At 42.7% G+C, this 20,341-nt stretch overlaps 1 protein-coding gene across 1 annotated transcript in view; it reads left to right on the forward strand.

The window, feature by feature from the left end:
- Positions 1–19,589, forward strand: part of LOC126260650 (F-box/LRR-repeat protein 7-like) — a gene marked incomplete at its 5' end in the record, with an annotated part of 240,820 nt that extends 221,231 nt beyond the window's left edge. The window contains 2 exons of the mRNA XM_049957987.1: positions 9,358–9,537; positions 15,010–19,589. Coding sequence (XP_049813944.1) covers positions 9,358–9,537; positions 15,010–15,545 — 716 coding nt within the window. The remainder of the gene's footprint in view (positions 1–9,357; positions 9,538–15,009) is intronic.
- Between the last annotated feature and the right edge of the window lie 752 nt (positions 19,590–20,341).

The raw sequence follows: 20,341 nt of genomic DNA on the forward strand, positions 1-20,341 counted from the left end.
TGTTGTCGCCAGTGGTCGGCGGAAGGTGCACGTGCCCGTCGACCTAGGACCGGACCGCAGCGACGCACGGATGCACGCCAAGACCGTAGGATCCTACGCAGTGCCGTAGGGGACCGCACCGCCACTTCCCAGCAAATTAGGGACACTGTTGCTCCTGGGGTATCGGCGAGGACCATTCGCAACCGTCTCCATGAAGCTGGGCTACGGTCCCGCACACCGTTAGGCCGTCTTCCGCTCACGCCCCAACATCGTGCAGCCCGCCTCCAGTGGTGTCGCGACAGGCGTGAATGGAGGGACGAATGGAGACGTGTCGTCTTCAGCGATGAGAGTCGCTTCTGCCTTGGTGCCAATGATGGTCGTATGCGTGTTTGGCGCCGTGCAGGTGAGCGCCACAATCAGGACTGCATACGACCGAGGCACACAGGGCCAACACCCGGCATCATGGTGTGGGGAGCGATCTCGTACACTGGCCGTACACCACTGGTAATCGTCGAGGGGACACTGAATAGTGCACGGTACATCCAAACCGTCATCGAACCCATCGTTCTACCATTCCTAGACCGGCAAGGGAACTTGCTGTTCCAACAGGACAATGCACGTCCGCATGTATCCCGTGCCACCCAACGTGCTCTAGAAGGTGTAAGTCAACTACCCTGGCCAGCAAGATCTCCGGATCTGTCCCCCATTGAGCATGTTTGGGACTGGATGAAGCGTCGTCTCACGCGGTTTGCACGTCCAGCACGAATGCTGGTCCAACTGAGGCGCCAGGTGGAAATGGCATGGCAAGCCGTTCCACAGGACTACATCCAGCATCTCTACGATCGTCTCCATGGGAGAATAGCAGCCTGCATTGCTGCGAAAGGTGGATATACACTGTACTAGTGCCGACATTGTGCATGCTCTGTTGCCTGTGTCTATGTGCCTGTGGTTCTGTCAGTGTGATCATGTGATGTATCTGACCCCAGGAATGTGTCAATAAAGTTTCCCCTTCCTGGGACAATGAATTCACGGTGTTCTTATTTCAATTTCCAGGAGTGTATATAAATGAAAGTGAAACCTTTAACTGTACGCTTAATAACACAGTAATACAGGTATTTTGATGAGCAGTCAGTACTGAATCAACTGTTATTAAAATCTAAATAACTTAGTCTTAGGAGAGCGCAAAAGCACTGTCTCGCCTGGTTGCATTGAACTGAATGACGTTCCCAGACCGAATCCGCTCGTTGGATTAACGACGAAGGCTGCCAGGTTTTAGACGGTTACCACATCCGACTAGGTGAATACTGCGCTGGTACCCACATCTCGCCTTAGTTACACGATTCGTAAACATTTAGAAAACCCGCACATTTGCGCACAGGCTAATACCAGACGCGGGGTACACAAACTCCACCCCATCTACAGGAAGCCTATCCAGCCATCCATTAGCATCAGCATCGCCAAACCTAATAATTAACATGCCGACCCAGTAAAGGTATGTGATAAGGCCAGGAAAAAAGAAAATCCGAAGGTTGACAGCGACAGTGTTGCCTGCTGAAGGTCCACTGATGAGACAGCGTGAAATGTACGTAGACTGAGTTAATCCAAAAGATAGGCATCTGAGGGAAACTGAGCACAAATGATACTAACACTGGATGGTACGAGGCCTGTTCGGAAAGTAAGGTCCGACAGGTCGCGAAATGGAAACGACAGTGAAAACCCGATGAAGCATTGCACAGTTGTGTTGGACAATGCCTCTAGTGTGCCTGTCGATCGTGTAATATCACTCTTTTCAATTCTGAGCACACAGTGAGCACGTCAAGGTGCCCAGAACAATAGTGTCTCCTGCCAACTACGAGGGCAGTTCAATAATTATTGCAACACATTTTTTTTCTGAAACAGGGGTTGTTTTATTCAGCATTGAAATACACCAAGTTATTCCCCAATCTTTTAGCTACACAACACTATTTTTCAACGTAATCTCCATTCAATGCTACGGCCTTACGCCACCTTGAAATGAGGGCCTGTATGCCTGCACGGTACTATTCCACTGGTCGAAGTCGGAGCCAACGTCGTACTGCATCAATAACTTCTTCATCATCCGCGTAGTGCGTCCCACGGATTGCGTCCTTCATTGGGCCAAACATATGGAAATCCGACGGTGCGAGATCGGGGCTGTAGGGTGCATGAGGTAGAACAGTCCACTGAAGTTTTGTGAGCTCCTCTCGGGTGCGAAGACTTGTGTGAGGTCTTGCGTTGTCATGAAGAAGGAGAAGTTCGTTCAGATTTTTGTGCCTACGAACACGCTGAAGTCGTTTCTTCAATTTCTGAAGAGTAGCACAATACACTTCAGAGTTGATCGTTTGACCGTGGGGAAGGACATCGAACAGAATAACCCCTTCAGCGTCCCAGAAGACTGTAACCATGACTTTACCGGCTGAGGGTATGGCTTTAAACTTTTTCTTGGTAGGGGAGTGGGTGTGGCGCCACTCCATTGATTGCCGTTTTGTTTCAGGTTCGAAGTGATGAACCCATGTTTCATCGCCTGTAACAATCTTTGACAAGAAATTGTCACCCTCAGCCACATGACGAGCAAGCAATTCCGCACAGATGGTTCTCCTTTGCTCTTTATGGTGTTCGGTTAGACAACGAGGGACCCAGCGTGAACAAACCTTTGAATATCCCAACTGGTGAACAATTGTGACAGCACTACCAACAGAGATGTCAAGTTGAGCACTGAGTTGTTTGATGGTGATCCGTCGATCATCTCGAACGAGTGTGTTCGCATGCTCCGCCATTGCAGGAGTCACAGCTGTGCACGGCCGGCCCGCACGCGGGAGATCAGACAGTCTTGCTTGACCTTGCGGCGATGATGACACACGCTTTGCCCAACGACTCACCGTGCTTTTGTCCACTGCCAGATCACCGTAGACATTCTGCAAGCGCCTATGAATATCTGAGATGCCCTGGTTTTCCGCCAAAAGAAACTCGATCACTGCCCGTTGTTTGCAACGCACATCCGTTACAGACGCCATTTTAACAGCTCCGTACAGCGCTGCCACCTGTCGGAAGTCAATGAAACTATAAGAGACGAAGCGGGAATGTTTGAAAATATTCCACAAGAAATTTCCGGTTCTTTCAACCAAAATTGGCCGAGAAAAAAAATGTGTTGCATTACTTATTGAACTGCCCTCGTATATGTTCACGACGCAAGGTTTTCCCTGATTTTATGCAACCCCACATGACGTACCTGTAATGCACTTTTTTCTTCACGATAATATTCTCGGCAACACACTACAGGGGCAATGGGACGCACCTGCAGTGGTTTCGATGGGAAGTGCTTGATCACCCACAATACAGCCCAGTCTTGCCCCCCTCTGATGTTCTTCTCTGCTCATATGAACCGCCAGCTATAAAGACAACATTTTGGGACAGACAACGAGCTGCAGACCATCGTAGAGAAGTGGCGGAAGTACATGCGGCTGCCATCTTTGACGAGGGTAACGGAAAGTTGGTACAACGCCACGACAGGTATGTAAGTCGAAGCGCCAACTACGTAGAGAAGTAGCTGGAAGGTGTAGCAAACTGTTGCAAATAAAATATTTTTGATTTTCACTGTGAATTTCATTGCGCGACTGATCGGACCTTACTTTCCGAATAGCCCTCGTACATTACAGGGTGATTCCGTGATGACGTTAAGGAATGTATCAATTTGAGGTAAGGAACCCTGGTCTGGAAACTAGAGTCGGAAGTTACAAGAGAATATCGTCCGCGTATCACTGACAGTGAAATACACCTACTGGTGATGTTGTTGCCAATATTCTACTGAACAATTTTCCATAGCTTTTAAGGTATGCATTTTAGAATCGATATTCACCAGACACTTTTTTCTCGTTTTGGTCCGTATTACCTCCCCCAAAAATATGGAAACTAAAGGGCTTGCAGAAGAAGAGATGTATTGCAAAGTAACGAGGATGAACAAGTGCTCACAGCTCTTAATGTATGCATTTTGGAGCCTATGTTTACTAGACTTTTTTTCTTGTTCTGGTCCATACCACCAACTCTCTGTCTGTCCTACAATATTAGCAACAATCGGTACATGTATTCCACTGTCAGAGGTATCAGAACGATTTTCGCTTATAACTTTCTACTCGATCTTTCGCGGACAGGGTCCTTTACCTCAAATTGATGTATTTACGCTCGTCCATTATCTCTGACAGTCAGTAATCATCACGAAATCCTTTTGTGTTCGTATGGTCATCTGTATCACAATGACACCCTCCACCACCTGTATTATATTGTGTAACTGAGAATATCTGATCATGGTTTTCACTACAACCAATCAGTAGTGGACTGAATGAATGTTATTTTAGTGATTGACTGTCGTAATTACCAAATCAGTCATTTCAATTTAGACACTCATGGATTTTTTTATAATTTCAACGAGGAAAATAAATAATTTTATTCATTTCCTAATCTGTCATTTCAGGTATATTAGTAGTCGTGGATATATGGATGGTTACAGAGGTTCTTCACGGTCTACATCAGATGATGTGTGTTGCGAATGTTCAGTGATTCCCGCCTGAAGACGAAACCTTGTGGATTCGAAATAGATTGCATTTAAACTGAAAAAAAAAATGCAGCTGATTGGGCAAGGAAATAAAAGGAGAGGAATGAGAAAATATTTATTTTTCTCAGTAACTTTTTTAACTGCCGACATCACTATTTCTCAGCACTACCGTTTCTACAAAGGATTTCTCATGTCTGTTATGCACAAAGTTGGACACCCATGTTGAACTTTCCTTTTGAAATTTGCTAAGTCCCCTAAAATGCAGATATTAGTTGCGACAACTCGCATATTTGATGGCGACAGTCATGGAAGACAGCAGTACGTGAGAGAGAGGTAAACGAGCCCAACTCCGATTTCCGCAGCTTCTACCTAGAACCAAATCTGTAATACACACACGCTACTTCATTTGTAGAAAAACTACAAGGACCATTCATGCACAAAAGAAAGAGGCTAAAAAACACTCATCGGACCGACTCTTAAATGCATCTCATCGCTCTGGGACCGTTAACTCATAAGGCTAAAGAAGAACTGTGCGTTTCGTCACTGTTTAATGTCATAAGCACGGGAGCCTCACGGAATGCTATACTCTAGTGGTTGACGCTACAGAAGAGTTGCTATGCGTTGCGTAGACTTATCATTAAAATTCCGAGGGCATACTGAGAAGGAAGAGCCATGTATTCCGTTTCTTTCTGCCAGACACATCTCACGAAATGGTCATTACTGTGAAATCGAACTTTGTTGTGGTGGTCGGCGGGGAGGTGGGGGCATCGTCAGTCTTGTAATTAGTTTCATACACCCCGCCAGGACTACTTCTCACTTACATCCAACGAGCTCATACTGATACTTACACAAACATTTAATACAATTACAGTTACCTAACACATTGTTTCTATTTTCCTTCCATCTCTTGTACGATTGTTTGTAATTGTATTTGACACGCCAATAATCTTTGGTACATGTATAATGTGTATCATAAAACTTAACAGCTGGCAACCGAGATGGGAGACGGCAGTTCGAGCTCTACCGTGTCCCGTAAAATCATTTGGCTTTATTTATAAAATAAAAATCCTATACAGGCGTTGTACAGGGTTCGTGAATCAGATTTTACCGATGTCGGTGCAGAATTTATGTGTGTAGTTTCTTCCTATCTAGGTCGGCGTCAACAGAACGCTTTCGCAATTGGAGCAGCAGGTTGGTGATTGAAATTTCGTGAGAATATCCCACCACAACGAGAAACGCTTTTATTTTAATGGTGTCCACCCCAAATCTTGTATAATGTCCGTGACACACTCTCCCCTATTTCTCGATAATACAAAACGCGCTGTTCTTCTTTGAACTTTCTCGATGCACTCTGTTAACCCTGTCTGGTAAGGATCCCACACGGCGTAGCAGTACTCCAAAAGAGGACCGACAAGTGTAGTTTAGGCAGTCTCTTCAGTAGATCTGTTGCATCGTCTGTTATGCCAATAAAACACATCCTTTGGTTCGCCTTCCCCACACGATTTTATGTGTGTCCTTTCCAATCTAAGTTGTTTGTAGTAGTAATTCCTAGGAATTCAGTTGAATTTACTGCCTTTAGATTTGATTGATTTGTCGTGTAACCGATGTTTAACGGATTCCTTTTAGCACTCATATGGATACCTCACACCTTTTATAACTGGGACATGATTGTAACATACTATATTACTGCTCTTTTATTTTTGTTAGTAATCACTTTTATTTTTGTTCTCTTATTGTTTTTACTCTTATTATTTCCATTAAACTGGAAAAATCATAAAATCATCGTTATCATAAGATATGTTTATACGAAAAGTCTTCGGCAACTCGGGCAGGCTACGCAAATTAATATCCTGAATAATTATTTAAATAAAATGGTCGTTGCCGCCCACACAGTTGTGAATTAGGAAGGTAACAGGAAAGTGGGGGCGGCTGGTAGTGGAACGGGAAGTTAGCCAATTAGGTCATTGCGCACACAAATCCGAGCAGCCAGAGGCGGTGTTGCCAAGCGTGTTCTTTGTAGAAACTGAAAAACACAAGACACTGGAAACCATTGGACGGTAGTGAGTTCAGTCCTTGCTACCGTGCAGTGCCTAATTTTTGTATCGCTCTGTAGTTCAGTTTGAGGAATCAAAATGAAGAATACGCTTGGCAACACCATCTCTGGCAAGCTGCTTGAATTTGCGCGTGCGACGACCTAACTGGCCAACTTCATACCCAGTTAAATCGGAAACAGTGCAACGTATCGAATTTTTTCTTAACAACTATTTCTCAGCTGAACCTATTCTGTAACAGGCTTAGAAGCTTTTCAGAGTGTTTTTGGCTACCCTGTATAGATCCACAGTATTATTCAGAAAGTAAATTAATTATCATTCATTGGAATGTAAATTGAATATAAATAACATGTATACAGACGGAAACAAGAAGCTTTCAAGTCCATAAGTTATCGCTGTGCCCCCTTTTGCTGCACGACAAACACCAAAATCGAATCTGAACTCGTCCCATACACGAGAAATTTTCACTATCGTTACCGATTTCACCAGAGCTGTGATCTGTTTCCATAGGTTGGTCAGGGCTCTTCGGGGTTCTTGGTAAAAGGGGAACTTAAACTGCCTCCTTTACAAATCCTCTGCACTGAAACTTCTAAATCACGAAGAACGCAGAAAAGTTGCCATGAGCACTCTAGCGGTCATATACGCAATAATCAGAATGTTAACGTGGTAATGAAAACTTCAGGTTCTGTCTTGTCCAAAGGAGTCTAAGTGCCTATGTTATGCACACAGTTGGTAGAGTGGATAGCGTTTTGGTTTAGTGTGCAGGAAGTCGAGGGTTCGATTGTGGCTCGGGGTTATTTGGTTTTATTTGCTAAAAGTAATCTGCGTGGTACGGTATATGGAGTCTTAATCGTCATACAGCAATTACGGTGGGTCTTCTGCAAAACATTTTCAGTTACGTACTACGAACACAGAAATGTAATACAGTTGTTTTCATTGCTCAGCTTTTAAAGAAGCATTTTGCACGTCTTGTGCACAAATTGTTTCGCCCCTCTGCATCTCCTAGATTCGAAACCTGTTTTCTCAGTACCCTCCCCTAATGGTCTCATTGAAATTATTTGCAAAGCACATTGCTAGCCCTACTGATGACGTGAGGCGTAAAGAAACTTAGAACCTGAACGTGGCAAGAATAATAGTTGGTATTAATCAACAGGACCATTGGCGGACGGTACACAGAAAACAGGTTTGGAATATAGTAGATGCAGTGGTGTCCACGACGTGAAAAAGGTCTATTTAAAAACTGACCAATAAAAACGATTGCACTTCCATTTCTGTGTTCCTAGAATGTAAATGAAAATGTTTTGCAGAAGACCCACTGTAATTGCTCTATGACGATTAAGGCGCCAGATACCGTACCACGCAGACTACTATCAGCAAATAAAAACAAATAAGACTCGATTAAGATTCGAACGCTCGACCTCCTGCACGATAACCCAAAACACTACCCACCGCACCAACAACACAGCAAATCAGGTGTCTCCTGAGAGAGGTAGTTACTGCACATGTAATTACAGTGTTGCCAGATTGCCAATCTTTAATGTCCATTTATTGAAAATTTGTAGTAAGGTCTTAAAGAACCAAACTGCTGAGGTCATCGGCCCCTAAGCCTACACACTACTTTATCTAACTGAAATTAACTTACGCTATGGCAACACACACACCCATGCCCGAGGGAGGACTCGAATCTCCGACGGGGGAAGCCGCACGGACCGTAACAAGGCGCCTCAGATCGCGGGGCAATGTCAATTTACTGCCAGAAACATGTCATCATCATCATCATCATCATCATCATTTAAGACTGATTATGCCTTTCAGCGTTCAGTCTGGAACATAGTCCCCCTTATAAAATTCCTTCGTGATCCCCTATTCAGTGCTAACATTGGTGCCTCTTCTGATGTTAAGCCTATTACTTCAAAATCATTCTTAACCGAATCCAGGTACCTTCTCCTTGGTCTGCCCCGACTCCTCCTACCCTCTACTGCTGAACCCATTAGTCTCTTGGGTAACCTTGCTTCTCCCATGCGTGTAACATGACCCCTGACTGCTACATCTATAGAGTTCATTCCCTGTTTTTCTTTGATTTCCTCATTGTGGACACCCTCCTGCCATTGTTATCTACTAGTACCTGCAATCATCCTAGCTACTTTCATATCCGTAACCTCAACCTTATTGATAAGGTAACCTGAATCCACCCAGCTTTCGCTCCCATACAACAAAGTTGGTCGAAATATTGAACGGTGCACACATAACTTAGTCTTGGTACTGAATTCCTTCTTGCAGAAGAGAGTAGATCGTAGCTGAGCACTCTCTGCATTAACTTTGCTACACCTCGCTTCCAGTTCTTTCACTATGTTGCCATCCTGTGAGAATATGCATCCTAAGTACTTGAAACCGTCCACCTGTTCTAACTTTGTTCCTCCTATTTGGCACTCAATCCGTTTATATCTCTTTCCCACTGACATTACTTTCTTCATACCATAGTCCTTACATTTCTGATCTAGCTCTGAAAGATTACTTTGCAAACTCTCAATCGAATCTGCCAGAAACATGTGCAGCATGAAATTTTGTGAGACATTTTTGTATTTCCAGTTTGTGGAGAATCACGCTGCGAAGTTAAGAGTGTGCGAATGTTTCTTCAACCTACATGTATAGTTCATGAAAGAAAAGTAAATTAAATCAGGTGTTTCTTTGTGAGTAACCCTGTAGAACCAGCGCAACAGAATACGGTTAGAAAGTTATCAGAATGTCCTCTGCCCGCAGGCTGCTGCCGCGTGTCGTGCATCGGCGTGACGCCCGGCCCGGAACCGCCTCGCCGGCTGCTGCTGCAGTACCTCGACCTGACCGACTGCCAGGCCGTCGAGGACTCGGGCCTGCGCGTCATCGTGCGCAACTGCCCGCAGCTCGTCTACCTCTACCTGCGCCGCTGCGTCCAGATCACAGGTCGGTCCCACCTCTTACACCATTACACTTACAAGTAGAGCAGGAGACACGAGAAAAACAACGCGTGACGCCGCCTGTCGGCTTTATAATCGCCTCGATTCCTTCAGGAGGAGAGTACGCAAGTTTCTTCAGCCGTGATGTATCCAGCTAAAGCCACTGCTAGAAGATTACATTTCCTAGAGCTACCGAACTTCAGGAATGATGATGATGATTGGTTTGTGTGGCGCTCAACTGCGCGGTCATCAGCGCCCTTACAAAGTCCCCACTTTTATACAGTCCAATTTTTTCACAGTCCTATGTAGCCACTGTCACGAATGATGATAATGATGATGAAATGTTGAGGACAACACAAACACCCAGTCCCCGGGCAGAGAAAATCGCCAACCCGGCCGGGAATCGAACCGGGGACCCCATGAACTTCACCTGCTGTTCCAAATAGACCCAGGGACAAATATCGGACGATTTAGCGGCCCAGTCGAGGTTCAATAATATCCCATGAGTCTTCTTCCAGCCACTATATTATGCTGCCATTTTTTTAACTTTGTTATGGTTATGAGTGGTACACCATTCCTTGTAGATACGTTGGGCAGTCCGCGTTGATACTCATAATAAACCAGGAAACTTCATTAATAATGAGGTAACTGTAACTCCCTGACGCCTCCACATCTTACCGCACTGTTTCCGTACAACAGGCTGACACACACACACATCGCTTCACTGTGATGAGGATAAGGGTCACATGTCTGGTATAAGTTCCACACCACCTATAGCGCTACAAAGAGACCAGTCTGCTTATCTGTGGGTGTGATCAATGTTTTTTCGTGACTGCTTAACTAGCTCTATCATTAAATATAGTACATAACTACTTCTCACCGGTTTTGGCATTGAACATTGCTACTTGCCAACCAGCTAACAAGTACTTTTAATCGTTGAATGTTGTTAATGAGGTAATTTGTAGCGATAGTCACTAAAGACGTATGTTGCTAACTTCCTTAGTGCTCTTTGCGATTTACAGCTTCGTTCTTAATGAGATGGGAACTTTCGAAGACTTTTGCACCAGAGTACATGATTTGCGAAAAGGTGAAAAAGCGTTTCCAGCTATGCGACTTGGAAACGAGCACCCACTATCCTACTCCCTGCCGTGACCGATCCTAAAGCATCGAGTTCGTTCTGCAACTACAGGCGTAATACGACGTTGTCTTCACAATCACAATGATAGGTTAAGAAGGAAAGGGAGTAGCACAAATCTGCTTGACAAAGAGTCGACCACAGACTCAATTAAATATGTATAATGGTCTAAACTCTCTCAAATGTATAAACCACTAAGCACATTCACACTAGGTCAATAATTTAGTTAAGTGACGAGTAATTTAGTAACCAGATATGTCTGAACAATATTGTTTAGCAAAGATGGAAAGTAAAACAGTTTGGACGGCCCGATCAAGTAATCTGAATAGCAGCTGGTCCAGCAGCTTTTCCCAGTCCAGTTCACTTACCACTGGCGCGCCACTGAGTGTAAATACTGTCTGTTTAGTGACACACTTTATCATCTGTCGTCGTTCCGTTCTCTCTTTTCATTCATCTGTTTACTGTGGATCAGAATCATGGTTCGTTGAAGTGACGATACAACGATTCAGTTTGTTTCTCTGTACGTGGAGAAGGAAGGGCTGCTGGAATGTGAAACGTCCTCTGTACTGAAAAAGACGATGGGAATACCGCAGTTCCAGGAAAAGGAGATTAGTTGACATCTCTAGTCGAAACAGACGTGTCAGGATCCTTAAACTACACCTAGCAACAAGAATGTACAACACTGCCTGCAGTTTACTTTCTGCAGATACCGCTTGTCTTAGGTGAATATCACTACACTAGGTTTTATTTGCGAGTTCTTTCAGAAGCACATTTGATGCGACCTGCTAATCTCTTCGGCCAGTTAATTTTCGTGCCCACTTTTTCATTCTCTTCCTTACAATTTCAGTCTCTTCTTTCACCTCTTACAGTATAACCATTGCTGCGAACTCTCACTTCCGAATCACCGACAACAACCAACACTTGACTGCCAACTAAATCTTGTAGAACGCGCACTTGCTTACTTGAAGTTTAGCCGTCAAGTAGAGCTGTTAAACCACTTCCTACTTGAGTAAATTACTGACCTAGTATGAACGAACCTACGAACTGAACAGAATAAAAAGGCTCTGGTATAGGTAAAAAAGAGGCTGGATACTGGCAAGTTATTACTTGACCAGTGGACAACGCTCCGTCAGTCAAACAAAACTACCCACATAACTAATCAGAGGACACAAATAAAGAAAGAGAACACGTAATTTAGGACGAACCAGAGAGACAGTAATGATGGCACGTGGCAGTATCACGTGGAAGATTACCTCAGCGGCGGCATGGGGGTGTTAATCGTAATTATGAGTTGCAATCGTAATTTCTGATGCTGTAATTGTTGTAGCTGAATGGCAACGAGATTATTAACTGTTTCTTCGGCTAACTGACAATCTATTATCGGCCGTTCTGGTGCCTTTAGCACTCAGCTGCAACGTCACACATGGCGCCTAAACAGCAGGAGTATGTGCTCTGAGACTGTACCAAGCTCGGAAGCGCGCCTTGGTAGCAGAAGAAACTGGATTCAGTAAGGCAGAGCTCTTAATGTGGGCCGCGCGGGGTAGCCGCGCGGTCTAGGGCGTCTTGTCACGGTCCCCGCGGCTCCCCCGGTCGGAGGTACGAGTCCTCCGTCAGGCATGGGTGTTTGTGTGTTGTCGTCCTTAGCGTAAGTCAGTTTAAGTTAGATTAAGTAGTGCGTAAGCTTAGGGACCGATGACCTCAGCAGTTTGGTCCCATAAGACCTTACCACAAATTTCTTACTGTGGGGTTTAGTCAACAGTTGCGGTTTCAGAGAATACGGCCGACTGCGCAGAGGCTTTACTTCTCATAGCCAATCTAATATGCCCATTTGCACAGTTTTGGGCAAGTTGCTTACTTGATTTGGGTTGTAAAACACTGACCTCTAACGGGCAGATCTACTTCTGTGTCATCTCTCTGGTGTGGTCATACACCGTTCAAACGGCATGTAGGACGCTCTTAACAACGGGGAAAGTCATCTTGGCGAAAATTCTGAATTCATCGTCATTGCGATCAGCAATAATTATAGGCAGTACCTCTATACCAGCTCGTCGTTACTGTCTACTTGGTACCCCTCATGCAACACCGAAACTCACATATAACCACTAGTTAATTTATATCAACAAAATTAGTTAGTCTTAGTGATAGCCCCAAAGGCCTGTTAATCTCTAATTCCCCTAATTCTGCTTCTTCAATAATAGGATGGCACCCTTACAGGGTACGGCATGACAGACTCCAGTCTGAACCAGGACGAGGAGGAAAAGTCTACTTGCAAAACCGTTTTTGCTTCTTGGATTGTCTTTCCGCAGATTTCAGTTCAGCTGAAACAGAATTTGTTATTGTCCGCTAGAGAAACAGTAAATATATTGGGAAGTAACTGATATAAGAATTCAAGTGTCGCAAAAAATGATCTTTGTGAGAGCAAGAAGTAAACTATTTGCTGAGAGCGAATTCTGGGCCTCTCTAGACATCGTCCGAGAAGCGTCCGAGCTATTTTAAATTATTAAGTGTACTTCAAAGCAGTCTTCATAGGTACTAAAAATGCTTAGTTTATTCCTCGCGGTTCATTTTATTTATTTAAAACATAGACAATGATATGGAACGATACAGGTTCATAATTTTGTTTTGCTTTGTAGTCTAGCAACGTGCGTTCAAAAACATATTGAACTTCATTTTTACTTGCTGCATATCTGCCTAATTTCCTCTTACATCTGGGAATTTTGCATGCATGCATATTCTTGCGTTTCACACTGATAGCTTTTGGCCTAATTTCAGTTTAGCGTGCAGCATTGCACACTTCTTGACGATCCAATGTTGCACCACTTATCTTTGCTTCCGTTCTCCTTGTTAAAAACATGTCTGTATGTTTTGTGTATTGTTGAAAACTTACTTGCTGCTTCTGGTTTTCACTTAATCCAAAAACAAGAAAACGTTCTTTTAATCTGTGATTTGTTGTATGTTTGTATTTATGTACACTGCGCAACGAAATTAAAAGATTACTTTTTCGAAACCCGTAATTATCTCCCATTCCGACGCATAAGTTTGAAATTTGGTGGAAAGGTGCCTACGACCTACCTCTGGAATGGTGCGAAACCGTGGAGCTCCGTGACTTCCCTCGGGCTCTTCGACTCTTCAAACAGCAAAGTGTCGACACATGCGAAAGAAGGTCTCAGCTCAGAAGTTCATGTGATCTGTATAGGGGATTAATGATGTCGCACTGCCACCAAATTTCGCCACAAGTCTGCTCAATGCTACCATGAGAAGGTCGTCGCAGCTCCTCTCACGCACATTTCATCCCTTCTTTTGACGTCTGGACGATGGAATTCAGAACCAGCGATACCCAGCGTGGGTAAGACGGACTATAACGACCTCTTCATCGTGTAACCCGGCCACGGTGACGTTGGGCAGAATTGTGATGAAATTTGGTGCCAATGAGACATCACTGACCCAACTTACCACTCACATGAACTTTTGAGCTTTGGTGTTTTCTTCGCCTGTGTCGACATCTTGTTGTTTGAAGCATGCCAAGCCCGAGTGTGACGTCGCAAGGGCGCCGTGTTTTTGCACGATTACACAGGAAGTCTGTAGGGACCTTTGAGCCAAGTTTCAAACTCGTGCGTCGCAACGTATGGCAAATAATTCTGTTGCACAGTCTATATGAGTTGCACGAAGGAGTAGTGTTTGGAGTTACTGATCTAACTGGAGAATGGTTGATGCTGGTGGTGACAAAGATTAGTTGAAGGCAGTGAACAGTGAACATAAACTAGGGGAAGGAACAGTGGGTTGAAGGGGAGGAAGAGTGAACGAGAGAGAGAGGGGGGGGGGGAGGGAGAGGGAGAGAGAGAGAGAGAGAGAGAGAGAGAGAGAAATGGGAAGGTAGCAGGCAAAGATTTTCTTTTTCTGTGTTACGTGTTCGATGTTTTTCGATAGTGTTCACTTTCCAATAATTCTATGGTCTTTAAGCAGTCCTTTACTGTGTGTTGGTGCTTAGTTGCTTTAAGTGAATAAAAGCAAACGGGTTTGATAAAAAGCACACGTTTTTCTTCTTGCAGAGGTGGATTTAAATAATTGTGAAACATCCTTGGCCACTTTTATCACACAGATCAAGAATATTTTTAATTTGTTTCTGTACGATATATTACAGACAAAATCTGAAAGCCTAGAGTGTGTATGTGTATTTATGTTAGTAAACGGAGTCTGTTCTTGCTCAGCACTTAATGCAGTGTAGGGATGTAGTTGAGAATCTTGATGTTGTCACACTTCTTCGCAGATAATCCATTTCCACAGCCACCAGCCCGCAATAGGTCCAAGGGCTAATTGGAACGTTGTCCTGTTGGTTTGTTACAGACGCGGGCATCAAGTACGTGCCGAGCTTCTGCTCGATGCTGCGAGAGCTGAGCGTGTCGGACTGCACGCAGGTGACGGACTTCGGGCTGTACGAGCTGGCCAAGCTGGGCGCGACGCTGCGCTACTTGTCGGTGGCCAAGTGCGACCAGGTGTCTGACGCCGGGCTCAAGGTGGTGGCGCGCCGCTGCTACAAGCTGCGCTACCTGAACGCGCGCGGCTGCGAGGCCGTCAGCGACGACGCCATCGCCGTGCTGGCGCGCTCGTGCCCGCGCCTCCGGGCCCTCGACATCGGCAAGTGCGACGTCAGCGACGCGGGGCTGCGCGCGCTAGCCGAGAGCTGCCCCAACCTCAAGAAGCTCAGTCTGCGCAGCTGCGACCTCGTCACCGACCGCGGCGTCCAGTGCGTCGCCTACTACTGCCGCGGCCTCCAGCAGCTCAACATCCAGGACTGCCAGATCTCCATCGAGGGCTACCGCGCTGTCAAGAAGTACTGCAAGCGCTGCATCATCGAGCACACCAACCCCGGGTTCTTCTGAATCGCGGTCTCGTCCACTGGAGAGCATGGGCGACTGTCAAGGACTCGAGGAGCTGTTCTAATAGTTGGCGCTGAACGTCACCTCCCATTTGGGCACTAGGTGTCAGTGCCAAAATAAAGAGCAACCAGACTAAAACCCTCTCCTGTCACCATCAAGTACTGTGATAACCTTGTAAGAAGTACACACACCATCAAAATTACTGCAAGCACACTGCATAATCGAGTACACCAATCTGGAATTCTTCAGAACTGCACTCTGCTGCGATGGATGTACTTCAGCACTGGCGACTGTCTAGGACTCCCTTGAAGAACTGCTCCATTAATTGTCCCAATACATAACCTGTCACTTGGGCAATACCTATTAGTGGCAGAATGGCAAGCATACTATCTTACATCATTAGCCTACCTCCCATCAAATGCTGTGATAACTTTGAGAATTACAGTAAAAAGTTCCAAACATGTAAAGATGTATTGCAGACGCCCTTCATCGAGCACACCACCCCAGTCTTCTTCTCAACTGTGGTCTGGTCCACTAAGTGTACATCAGCATGAGCTGTTGTCAGTGACAGCCTCGAGAAACTCCTGTCGTTTGGTTACAATGCGTCAGTGATGGAGTCTTTCAGCCAACAACTTTGTCCTAGCACTATTACATAACGTGATAAATTTAGACTTATTCTAAGAAGTCCATCACTACATTCACACGCAGATCAACAGGACAATCTTACCGTCAGTATGGTAGGTAGAGATCACCGTCAGAGGATTATGACTTTGAGTGAGCCCTGTCAACTCAGCTGCTCATTGAGTAGCAAACAGTTGTTAGGACGAGGAAGGAGCTTCAATAGTGAATTTATTGATTTCGTTTGGATAAGCATTATCAGTTGTAAAACTGAGACACTAAAAAAAAGGAAGGAAAAAAAAGCTGAGTACTCTGGCACTTGTTAAATTTGGTGCTTTGTGAAACTATAGCATCCTCAAAAGAGTTCTCTGTCCCAGAAGTATACTGCAAGTGAACAAAACAGATTTTGAACCTGACAGACGTGTTGCTGAATATAACATATGAGGAAAGGGGCTAAATATATCAACGGATCTGATGAACATCATTATTCAGGGAAGCTGACGTGGAAGAAACATATCTGCAGTGTTCTGGGATGTGGTTTTATCTACACTGTAGTACGCCCAACTCTCAATGACCAAAATTTAACGATTGTCTACGTTCTGTACATTGCCATGTTGTGGTTATTAATAATGCCACTGACACTGGACTTGCAGGCATAGTGACTACGTTTATTGCAAATGCTATGAATAATTCGAATCATCATCATGCGCGTTGTTTCTGGGTTCTTATGCATCCAGTTATTTAAAAATATAGTTAAATTCAGCCAATAATCGTTGAAACCAAGGAAATGAAATAAGAAACTGTACAATAGCTGTTTTATTGAACGCATAAGCGAGTTCTACTTTCACCACAACCAAGTGCACTGTCCATTGGCCAACTATCACTCTTCTCCCTTTCTTCACAGTATTACAAGGCATACAATTTCATAACTTTGAACTTAATAGCGTTCAAATCTAATACACTTTCACTTCTGACACAAAGAGCAAAGTTGCTTCTAGTGTGATTTCAAATGGAATGTGATAACACACTGGTCAATTTAACATAAACATGTGTGTGAAATACATTTGCTGTTATGGCACTTGTTCCAAAAGATTTGTGGGAGTTTTTAATAAACTGTTTTTAACATCAGGGTTGGATTGCCTTCCAAAGGCTGCAAAAATATAAGATGGCATCTGGTTAACAGTATACATATTTCTTTTCTTGAGGCGTTGTTTGAGTAATTTAGTCAATAGAGGACGAGATTTTACATATTTGCTGATTTTAACAAACTATAATGTAAAAATAATCTCCATGATTCAGTAACACACCTATAAATCATTGTATTCTTTAATGATTTAGCTCATATCTGTAGTGAATCTGTTCAGCAGCGCTGAGTGTGTTGAGCAAATACAAAATTGAATCCCTGGATCAACTCACATCCATAAACATAGAAATATGTGGTTATTAATTCCAGATTCATGCAATGAATTCTGGCTTGGTGCAGACAATGTAATGTATCACTGGACTGGTTCCTCTGTCATTGTGCAAAGTAAAAGCTACAGCGATATAAATTTGTTGAAAACCAGCTACAGAAGTCGTCATCAAGCAAGTTTCATTTTTCTCTTGTGTCAGTAATGACAATTCTGTTGAGTTTTAGGCAGCCACACGTAACCTATATCACCCCTAACAAATTTATGATTGATGCTGTTATTATTTATGTACTGAGAAACTGTGTTTTCAAATGGAAAAAGATTCCATAAGTGATATAGAAGATATCTGATATTCTCTTTATTCTCTTTAGCTATATCAAGAAGATGTAGGTTAATACTGAGACCACCAACAGAGACTTATATTAAGAATCAAACAACTACTTCATTTTACCCATTGTTCAGTAGTTGTCAGCTTTTTACAGCAATTGGGTAAATGGAAAGGTACTTTACACCATACTACTCAATGTAATTTATTTAACAAATGTTTAAAATCCATGTTTGAAATAAATAAATTACAATAAAAGAATTTTGCATATGTATTGACACATCATACTAATGCTACATGTAATGAAAATTGAACTCAGTTACATTTGTTATGCTCAGACAGAGTAATTTTTCGTTTCATTTATCCCAAGAACAAATGCAGGATTTATCAGCAGTTGATGAAATAATCTTCAGTTTTCATGTATTATTTGTCTTTGAATTTATGTAAATACAAGTGTCTCGAAAATATTTTATGTAATTTTTTTCTTGTTGTGAATGCTATACAACAGAAACTATTAAGAAAAAATTACACTTATGTCTGTTGAAGTGGAAGGGCAAATATGTATGACCAGTGTCCTTATCTGTATTATAAACAATGTCAAGTCACTAATTTAACTGTTTATGAAATGTGGACTTTTTAAAAAAACTGCCTGTTGTTTCCTCCATTACAGCCTCTGCTATCACTTATTTCCATTCTTATTATTGATTGAATGTTCATAAAATCCACCAGAACAAAAACCAAATAAAAGAAACAGGCTTATCTCCAACAATTTGTTAATCATTTCTTTCAGACAGATATAAACTTGAGTTGATTTATAGAGTATTTGCATCATTATACCATTTAAACTTAATCTCTAAAATAGTATGTCTATCATTAAGATTTTACATACCAGCTCTTTACTTTCATTTCACCACATGAACATATCTTACAATCATTTACTCTCTAACACACTTCTCAGTAAAGTCATATGCATTATATGTAGGATGCATGCCTCAAATGATGCTTCTTTATTGTATCCTTATATAGCAGCTAACCTTCAAGTCTAAAGTCTTTGCTTCTCATGTGATAATCTCCAGTAAATACATTTGCACTGTTTACAGTAAGATTGGTGTGCTAGTCTGCAATGACAAATTTGTCAATATCTTAAGGGATTAAATCAACACCTATACTTGCTTGGTTCTGAAGTAAGATTATGACATATGTTCAAAGGACTCCTGCCGGAAAATTAATTCTGTATTTATCTGTTTACATGACAATAAATGGGGAATAGAGTGTACTTTTTTTAAATTACTGATGAAGTAAACAACAGTACTGTAACAGTGGTAGACAATTGATGTCCTGAGAAAGTGTCAGTGCCAGAAGTACAATTACATTCACATACAACCAGCTCTAGTGAAGCATATTTCAGGGGAAATATGGCCAACATATCTTTAAGGAAAAGTGGGGCACATTCCTTTTGAAAGACACTAGTTTGATGAATAAGAATAAACATTATTTTTGACAGATTTTTGTAAAAAGGACTACCAAAAACCTAGTGAAGGCTGATATTAAACCTGCAATATAACTTATTTTTACTATATGTTTGTAATTATTTTTAATAAATACTTGTAACAACATGTACATGTTAAAGAATGTATAAATGTATAGGATCTGGCAGAAACTTAAAATGTATATAACAGAAGGAAAATTGTAAATATCCCCAAGCTTTACTTTTGAAGTAATAAATATTTCTTTTATTTAATTATTATTGTTTTCTCTCAAATTTTATTATTCATTTTGCATTATTTTATAAGTCTACTTTATTTTCCTTTCCCATCAAGCATAAGTTGCTTACTTTTTTCTTCATAATCCTTTCCTTAGGGCCCAAGATTATATATAATGGCTTGGAGTTACCTTATTTCTTGTAAATCTTCAAAAAATAATCACACATGTGCGTAACAGGAATAATACATACAAATTAAACTCTGCCCTCATTCAACCAACACACAAAAAAGAGACAAATGGACCTTAATCCTACAGAGGGATTCGTGTACTACTGGTAACATAGGGAGTTCCTCTCAAATGCAACACTCAAACAAATTGAGATACACATGGCCTCTTGCATTGATGAATCCCAATCGAAGTTTAGGAAGTTCAGAACCACAGAACTAGCTGTACTTAAAACAACCTAAATTATTTTAATTGGCATCCTGAAGGCCCATGATTCAACGAACAGGCATTATTTCTTACTGAACTAGAAACTTCTAAAGAAAGCTGCTCCAACCAATACCACATCAAAGTCACTTTTAAATGGGGGTTGGCAAACAGCTTCAAGAACCATACAGGTGTTCGACAAAGGGGTAGTTCACAGAATATACGCCACTATGCATCAGAAGCTCCCCTTCAGTACATTGAATATACACTGCAGACAAAACTTCAGAGATCCGTCCTGTCTTTAGGTGGGGAAA

Source organism: Schistocerca nitens, chromosome 5 (assembly GCF_023898315.1).
Source record: "Schistocerca nitens isolate TAMUIC-IGC-003100 chromosome 5, iqSchNite1.1, whole genome shotgun sequence".
In the NCBI taxonomy this organism is placed as follows: Eukaryota; Metazoa; Arthropoda; class Insecta; order Orthoptera; family Acrididae; genus Schistocerca; species Schistocerca nitens.